This window comes from Drosophila mojavensis, unplaced genomic scaffold (genome assembly GCF_018153725.1).
Source record: "Drosophila mojavensis isolate 15081-1352.22 unplaced genomic scaffold, ASM1815372v1 contig_16, whole genome shotgun sequence".
Taxonomy (NCBI): Eukaryota; Metazoa; Arthropoda; class Insecta; order Diptera; family Drosophilidae; genus Drosophila; species Drosophila mojavensis.
Window position 1 is genome coordinate 7,605,413 of NW_025318693.1, and position 9,135 is coordinate 7,614,547.

At 42.1% G+C, this 9,135-nt stretch overlaps 1 protein-coding gene across 2 annotated transcripts; it reads left to right on the top strand.

Moving 5' to 3' along the window:
- Positions 1-5,462: 5,462 nt before the first annotated feature.
- Positions 5,463-6,368, top strand: LOC6573101 (cell wall protein SED1). 2 transcript variants are annotated; one of them, XM_015166754.3, is made up of 3 exons: positions 5,463-5,606; positions 5,675-5,886; positions 5,951-6,043. In XM_015166754.3, exons 1-3 carry the CDS (start codon positions 5,507-5,509, stop codon positions 6,017-6,019), a joined length of 381 nt encoding a protein of 126 aa, XP_015022240.1. In that variant the 5' UTR covers positions 5,463-5,506; the 3' UTR covers positions 6,020-6,043. The 2 variants fall into 2 exon arrangements, with proteins under 2 accessions (XP_015022240.1, XP_001999192.1); XM_001999156.4 differs by having other exon boundaries at positions 5,464-5,606; positions 5,675-6,368.
- The last annotated feature ends 2,767 nt before the right edge of the window (positions 6,369-9,135 follow it).

The window sequence follows — 9,135 nt, forward strand, 5'->3', positions numbered from 1 at the left end:
ACTGAGATTATCGCAAATGCTACACGGGACGGCTTAATAAAATCAGCAAATGTTTGAGCTGACTGCCGCCAGCTATTAAATTAAGTTAGATGCGTAGCTGCATTTGGCGTCGAGTCGGCGCAGCAGGGATCAGGAATTGAATCAATTTGGCCAATGAATGCGACCTCATTGGATTTAATACGTGCTCGGCGCATCCCTTTGGCAAGTCTATGAGGGCGCGCTCCTGCCACCTGGCGCCGGGCACCTAGCACCTGGCACTTGGATAACGGTGCGCGCAGTAACCATCTGCCCGCAAATCGCTTAGTTCTTGAGCTGATTATTATGCAGGAGCAAGCATGAGCTCGTTGAGAGTGAGGTCAAATGCTGCCGCCTTGTCGGTGGCAGTTCCATTATTGGGGCCATCTAATTAGTTTGTTATGTCTGCTACTGTTATCCAGCGTCCTTGTAGTTTGCCCACTCCAATCGCATTTAAGCACTCACAGCTTGCCGGTTCGTGACTGTGTGGATTTGGCCAAGTGGCTAATTGTTCCACGGCGATGTCCACACAGCATCCTCGAGCACCATGAGCAACGTGCCAGCAAATATGCGCATATTCATGCTAATAAATGTATTTAGTTCTCTATTCCCATTACGTATGGCCGAGCTGCCCAGCAAAATTAATCGTCAGGGAGGCCTGTCAGATGAAATTATGGCTAAATCAATTTAATAGACATCGATAAATATGCCAAGAGCAAATCGTTTTATCTAATGGACATTCAACCAACTAAGCTCTATTATAAACATATTAAGAATTTAATTATCTTTTTCTTTGCTTATACCAAAAAAGCTAAATGTATAGAGTACATATCGATTATTTATTTTGGTTGTCTTTGAAATGACAAGTTTTTTTTCTGCAAATTTACATATCTATTTTTAACTCAATTAGTTTATGTACAATAAAGCACAAATATGCGTGCTGTATTCTATTCTAACATAAATATAAATATATTTCCAGCTTCGACATATATAGCCTTTGCATTTAGTCACGTTAAACAACTCAACAACTCAAAGAGCCATTCAATTTGGCAATCGAAACAGAAGAGGCCAATAGTTATTGTGACTCCCTCCTTTGGCCTGGTCAATGAAGCAGGTGGGAGGCTCGCGTCTAGCTCTGGCAATCGAAAAAGATGAAGTGGATTTTTCCTTTTCTACCAATTGTTAGCAGCACCTTGCTGAAGTCATCGTGTTTTGTGGCCGACTAAAAGCCAACTGGCATCTGGAAATCGGTTGACGGTTATTCGTTGAGGCCATGCTCATCGCGTTTTTGGTTTGGGTTATGGTTATGTCAATCATTATGTTGATGGTAACGGTTATGAGGCACTCGATTACCGTCGGGATGAGTTGCCATATTATGCCCATTTGGAGTAATGGAAATTCTAACGGCTTGCGGCCACGCCAACTATTGGTACTCCTTAACCTCAGAAGACCGCACAGATGCATTGATGTAAATGCGACTCATGGATTGTATTTTTTTTCTTGTCTGTTTTCTGTTTTGGTGGGCACACGGCCATCTAATGGGTTTTATACGTGAGCTGCTCGCTATGAGACAGCTGTGACATCGCCCCCTTTTTTTTGGCCACAAGACATGAGATGGAAGTGTGACAGTTGTGCAACATGGGCTATGGCATACAGGATATGAGGAATGCGAAAAATTGGCAGGTTTTAAATTAATAGCACCCTTCAACATGTCGAAGGGCTCACGATTAAATAGACGAGACGAAATATCGGCAGCATAGCCATATAAATACCTGTCTCTCTCCCTCCCTCTCTCACTCTCTGCCCACCTCTCTGTCTATCCCTTCGTCTATCTGTCTGTCCGTCTGTCTGTCCGTCCAGTTGACACTGACGCTGACTCGTTGACTGACAGAAAACGCAAGCAACTGTCAGAGTTTGCAAATTCATTCCAGATGTAAACATTCCCATAGGAAGCCATTTCACACAAGTTCCATGTCTGTTTGCTCAAAATTGCAGCAACTGGTACTGACGTCCACATGCTGGCGTAGCCGTAGGTGGTGACGGTGGGTGGGTGTGTGTGAGAGTGTGTGTGTGTGGGTGTGTGTAAAGGTGTGTAAGTGGAGCTCGATTCTCGCGTGCTATAGTTGCCCTCTACAGCCGTCAATAGCAGCAGTGGCAGCAGCAGTGGCAGCAGCAGCAGGAGCAGGAGCAGCCCAACTTTTGACTTTCTCGTTCAAATAACCAAATATGCAAAATCACTTGAGGAGCAAGTGAGGCACTTTGGCCAATAGCAAAGTCGAGAAGTGTATACCTTTTCAGAAAGTGAAAATGTAATTTCTGAAAACTACACTCCCAATATAGCATATATTGGCAAAATCTGCATAGCGGCAGTGTTGACCGAGGCTCAACGCACTCTTGAAGTAATGCAAACAATTCGAATATCAAATACTCAATGCTCAACCTGTAGTATGCAATTATGCAAAAACCCAACGATTCACCGATAACAGTAATTGCATTCTTGTTTTTGTTTCTCAAAAGGAAATTGTCTGTCACATTCCTCAGTCGGGGCCAAATGGCTGCAGGCAGGAAAAAGAAGGAAACGATCTGAAAACTAAAACTGAATTATAGGTATGCGCCCTGTAGCCCAATGTTCCTTAACAGTTGCCTCTGCTGATGGCCGTTCACGTTATTTTCATTGATTATGTCAGGAAAATAAGTTTACTCTGGAACATTATTGGTCCCATTCACAGCAACAAAAAGTCAACTTGTCAAAATGTTCGAAAGCACTTAAAACTTTTACGCACTTTGTTGCTGTTGATGTTGTTGTTGTTGTTGCTGCTGCTGCTGCTGTTTTCTTGTTTGTAGTTGTTACATTATGGCATTTTTCCACTAAATCTACATTCACCTCGACAATGGGACAGACGGCAGTAGTCTATCCGCCAGCAAAGGGCAACAATACCCAGCCTCGCGCCGAGATCTGTCTTTGTGCCACTCGGTGTGCCAATTTCGCACTTTCCTTTTTCCAGCAACAAAAAAATAAAATAAAAAGAAAACAGGAAAAGTGGAGAGGACTATTTTTTTGTAAAGCGCTTCTTTCATTGTGGCAAATGGGGGGCAGTTAGAGCCTGAAGCACTTGTGCCACAGCCAACTTCACTGGCAGCTGGCCATGTCTATGGCCCGGCCCGGACTAGATCTTCAACAAGGCAATTGAATAGCACTTTCCAATAAGTACGCAGCCACACTACAGACAAGACCCCAGCAGCAGTGGCAGCAGCAGCAATGGCACCAGAACCAAAGTTGCCCGGGAAGCTAGCTGGTTTGTTCGTACATTACGATATTGGCTAAATTGTCACAACATTTGATTTTCGGTCTGTCAACTTTGTTGCAAAGCGCCCGAAAGTTGTGCACTGATAATCTTTGTTTACCATCCGACTGAAGTGTGGTTTGGACCTGGACTTAGTCACAGTCAATTAGTCAGATATGCAAATTGTAGTGGCATTGATTTGAATTTATCGGAGAGTCAAACTTTTCGCATTACACAGCTCGTGAATATGCATCGTATGGCCAGTGAGATATGGTGGATAATTAAGTTGGGCAAGCGGGAAGTTAAATGCGCGTTTGTTTACAACAGCTTTCAAGGATGTATGTTAATGAGCAGTCGAATCTAGAGGTAATCATAGATTTATAATTATTTGAAAACTGGCTGGAGTGTGTTCAATAATTTAAGAACGTGGGGCAAACCTGTATTTAGCCCTGCGTTGATTAATTATTAATGTTAAGCTGAACACTGCGCGCTGCCGCTTTAGAGAACCTTTGGCCGAGATTTGCTTTTAAATTGAATGAAATCAGAGTCGAGCGGCTGCAAATGATGTGAGTACAGAAAAAAAAAAACTTTGCATACTCGCATTCCGCAATGATTTTACCAAATAGATCCTGTATGCCTAATGCTGGCAGCATCCTGACCCAGTTCATGGCATGGAAGTCCGATAATTTATGCCAAACATTTTTTGATGCCGCGTCGCTCAGACGAGCGTAACCCTTGTTTGAGGTTGAGTAATAAAATGAAATATTTATGGGTTAACATTAAGGGATTTGGTTTTTGCTTTCACACAAATGCCTATGCCCATGCATACTATAAATACGTATATGTATATGTATATACAATGGACGCGGATACGGGGCTATATCATGCAGCACGTAACACTTTGACCTGGCTCGATCCCGGCCTTGTTGCGGCCGAAGTGCGGTTAACATTGACCACACGGGCTTATTTATTGCATTCGAGGCGTTAACACGAAAGCATTTTGCGGAAATGGAAACTAAATAGTCGTGGTTAAATTATTAAATGCCCAATCGCACCGTCTCAGCGTCAAAGGCGGCGGCCATCGTTTTTCTTTACGATGCAAAGTGTTGCCTATAAAAATTTACTGCCTGCCACACACACACACTTTCTCGTTCAGTGTGGGTGTAGTCATGTTTGTTTGCCCAAATGAAAGCAAACATATAATTCCTGTATATTCCAGCCCGAGCTGCCCAATGGATGTGTAAACATAGCAGCACTCTTGGTATACACGGGGATCCATAGAGTCAGAGCCCCAACACGCGCTGGCTTGATAGTTGGTAAAACTGTTTGGCGATACTTTAAATATTTTATGAGTGCTACCACAGCCAAATTGGCAGAGGGCGGAGAGTGGTGCCGAGATTATGATGTAACGATTTATGGCTAGCTCATTCGGATGAGCACAAATGCAAACATTCGGCTGTCCCAGAGCTGAAATCTAAAATTTATGTATCTATATACTCGCAGCTTCGGTATCAATAACCAAGTTTAAGAATTGAATTGCGGCATTTGTTGGAGCTCTAGAATATTAACTGAAAATAACTATGAGATATACAAATATTAAATCTTTAATATGCTTTCGATTTATAAGCTTACAAAAATGTCTTTAGTTTTTTGTTGTTCAATTTTATTACAATTCAATTGATAGATCACATGCGACAAATTGACTTCATACAGCTCTTATGCACACATATATGAGTTTTTACTTCCTTAGCAAAACTGAAATTTCATTTTGTGCTTAGTCAGCACATCTAACCCAATTATAAGAACATTTGCTTGTCACCAGTCGACGCAAACCGGAAGGCCAAATGTGATAGAAAAAGCACAAAATCGAATTTGTAAAGATTCAATTTAGTGACATTTGCATGCTCTAAGCATAGTTATAATATGTTATATGTGTGGATAGAAAAACCTACTAAAAATATTAGTTTGCTCGAAAAAGATGACTGCGTGAATCTACCCACTGAACAGAGCCGTCATTCATGGCCTGATCAAAATTCGCATTTTATTTGTCAGCCACTTGAGCGCTAGACACAAAGTGTCTAAAGCAAATCACACATTGATCATAAGCTAACAAAGACCCGAACAAAAACTGACTGCCCGGGGGTATAAAACTGAACGGCTACACGCGGCGGCCGGTTAGTTATAACGCGGACGCTGTCAAAATCAAAATGCTGAGAACAATTCCGATTTGGGCGCTGCTCTTGTGTAGCGTGGTCATCGTGGCGGAGGCTAAGCCGATTTTCGTAAAAGTTTTTGCTCCGATTGGTGGTAAATTTGTGTGAAGGAATGCTATGAGAGAGGGAGAGGAGAAATGGTTAATACAATATTATTTGTAGGCTTTTCCAGTGGTACGGTTCGTTCGACGGCAACGGTGGCGCCCGTCAACAACCAGCTGATCTCCAATTTGATTTCGCAGAAGATACAATTGCTGAATAGTTTCCTTCAGGCGAAGTCATCCTTTGGTGGCTTTGGCATCCGGAAGGAGATCTCATTTACATCAGGCTCTACAACGACCACAGAGAGGCCAGTGACCACGTCCACATCAGAGGTAAACACAGATTTTATACCGGAAGTTAGTTCCAGCACTCAATCTGTGTACACCACAACAACAGACGGCGACCTTGAAACGCCGAAGCCTACAGTACATCCCGTCAAGCCAATTACAACGTCAACGCCAGTGACGCCCACGAAGAGCACCACCGAGTACCTCGTGGAGTCTTCGACGGGATCTACCGATGGCTACACCTATCGGACGACCCCACGCCCCACGGCACCCACGCCGACATCCACTAGCCCTGGCTACACCTATCAGACCCCCACGCCCAGCACCATCTCTAGCACTGTTGATTCCTATTACTTGCCCGCCTCTCGATACTAAGTGTATTGATATCTACTCAAATGTACATACTCGCATGTGTGTAGGTAAATAAGGTATCTAAGTTAAGCACGTCTATCAACTGTCTATCTATTAATTGATAATCAATTCTGATAGTTTTATTAGAATATATTTCGAAATCTTTGTGAACAGAATCATGTTTTGCTCAGTGCGGAAGTGTTCAGACTTTACAGACTTCACACTGCTCCTATTGACTATTGACAATGGGTGGATCTGTGGTTGGATCAATTAGCATAAAAACCAGTTTTACTGAGAAGACGACAGCCGCACTAGAAAAAAAAAAAAAAAAAAAAAAAAAAATACTATGAAAAACACAAACAATTCGAACCTTTACTTTGGGCATGTTGATTGATTCTTTTGTCAGAATAAAAGTTGAAGTTGTTATTTGAGCAGAGCTCGAAATACAAAATATATATGAGTACATATTCTAGTCTACAACTCATAGAGCATCAACTTCAAGGTTATGAAACAGGCGGGGCCATTCTCATTTAGATACACCAGTATCAAGTATATATGTATATTTAAAAATCTTTTTATTTGTGTTAATTTAATGCCGAACATGGAAATGTTTTTTCTTGCTAAGCATTATTAAGAAGCGACTTTAAAATCTTCATCTGTTTCCAAGATACTTGGAAAAAACTTGTTTTTTTTTTTTCTTTTTTTCCATTTGTTGCGTTGCAGACAGCAAATTAATAGAAATCTTACAAGGAACATTAAATTAAATTAGATTTTTCTTGGTTCAGCAGACACTTCAATTTCTATATATATATATTTATTTATTCGAGTATGTGTGTGATTGTAGAGTCTGACCCGAACACAGTTACTCTTTGGATTTCTCTTTAAATCAAATATAATAGTTCATCGTTATTGCCCCAAGCACATAAGCATTAATATGTTATTAGTTTCTCGAGCAGCTGGCATTTAGCTGCTGATATCTCTGCTCAAACACCTCGGGTTAGTGGGCCCATAAATTTTTATAGCAGTACAATCAACTTAACAGAAATATGAAAGCCATTAGATGAGACACAATGTTGTCTACGGCTGCTTGTCGGACAGGACACGTGCCGAGTAATTGAGACGGCACTCAAGTTCATCGCCATACAAGTCCACACATGTCCTTGACAGTGGTGTGTCCTTGAGCGGAAGAGAAGGGGTTCGACTCAGCAGCCGCTGCTGCCGCCTCTCCATTAGGACTGCTGTGGAGATTTCGATTAAATGTGTTTCGGTGTAAGTATTTTATGCCCACTCAATTTAAGGGGGGTCGTAAACTAAGTAGAATTACGGGCACGCCCGGAGGGGAGCATAAATATTTTATGATTTAAAACTGGCCCATCCTGGCCGATGGTAAACCAACTATTGAGAGTAACTACCCGCTCCACAAGCCACGGTTGCTCGCCCGCCGCACAAAAGCAGCTTTATTGCGAAGTGTGTTGAGATCATCTATTTTACTTTCCGAAAGGTAAGCGTATTTCGTGTTCCTTAAGAGCTATCTGATTTATGTTAAAATCCACTTTCAGCTAATAAATCGTTTTAATGTTGCACAGCTTTCAAAGATTCCCGGAACTAAGGCATACACTCTCCACTTATTTTGCATATATAGCATTCAGACTATATTATATATTTACATATACTTGCTTTTTGTTGAATTCCTAAATATATCGCTTAAAGTACTATATTGAAAAGTGCCCATGTATATGGTTTAATACTCGTAATTGGATTGTTTTTAAAGACTAGGTAGATCGGAATATTTCTTGCCGAATATTTCTCAATTTTTGTCCATATTCCATTTCATTGTATTATGCAATGAAATTCATTGTGGGCTCTGTGGCACCATGTGCCAAAAGTTATTTGTCATACAAGCACCCGGCATTCCGGGCAGCCACTTCTTCTGCGCACTGTAGGTGCCGGCCGTATGCAGATGAGTCTGAAACCTGAACCTGAAATAGCGGGCGAGTTGGAGAGCTTGCAAATAAAGCAAGGGAAATATTTTTACTGGCTGCCTGTCGTCCCGGTGAAATGTAAAATTTTTAAAAGATATGCAGCGGCACGTAGCCACATAAATATGTTTGCATACGAAGCTGCTGTGGGACACTGTTCGTGCACTTACCGACGCAATATATACGTATGAACACACACACACGCACACACGCAAATACACGCATGCAAACATACGCCACACACAAGACTGTGCGAGCTTGTGCAAAAACAAAGCGAAATGCGAACGTAAACGTTGATGTAAGTAGCAGCAGCAGCAGCAACACCGGCGGCAGCGGCAGCAGCCACAAGAGAGCAACAAGAGGTGCCACAGCCAGCTTCCAAATCTCACCACAAATGAAAGTGGCAACGCACATGACGCTGCGTGGTTCATTAGTTCCACGAAATATTATAGCCAACATGGCGTATGAGCGACGTTATTCTTTTATGCAAAATGGCATCAGGTTCGGAAACGGCGCCATGCCATTCAATACTGTGCCTTTCGTATCGCCTATTGAAACCCCATCGGTAAAATCAAAAACAAAATAAAGGAAGGAGCGCCAGCAGAGAAAGAAGACATCAGACGCGGTCGCAGCTGCCTTGTGGAGCGTAAATTTGCACGGGGACTCGATTTCCAAGTGCCGAACGGAGCTGGTTGTCCCTTTGCCATAATGCTCGTAGAAGCACGCTGGAATTTAGTTAGCAGCTCGCGCAGGGAGTGCTCGACTACAACATATGCTCTGTTGTCTGTGTGAGTCCCGATGCTTATCCCATGTAAGTTTTTGCTTTCAGTTTCTCATTTTTTCGTGTCTTAGATAGAAAACTTGAACAATACAGAAGACATAAGCAGCGCAGCTTAGGTATCTTCTTCTTCTTTTTCATAGAGTGTTCACAAATCCATGATAAAAGTTTTGTGCTATTCTTCTG

Excerpts from the sequence above, each read along its gene's own strand:
- LOC6573101 (XM_001999156.4), top strand. The coding sequence starts at position 5,507 with ATGCTGAGAACAATTCCGATTTGGGCGCTGCTCTTGTGTAGCGTGGTC. Across the intron at positions 5,607-5,674 it reads AGTTTTTGCTCCGATTGGTG|GCTTTTCCAGTGGTACGGTT; the intron begins GTAAATTTGTGT and ends TATTATTTGTAG.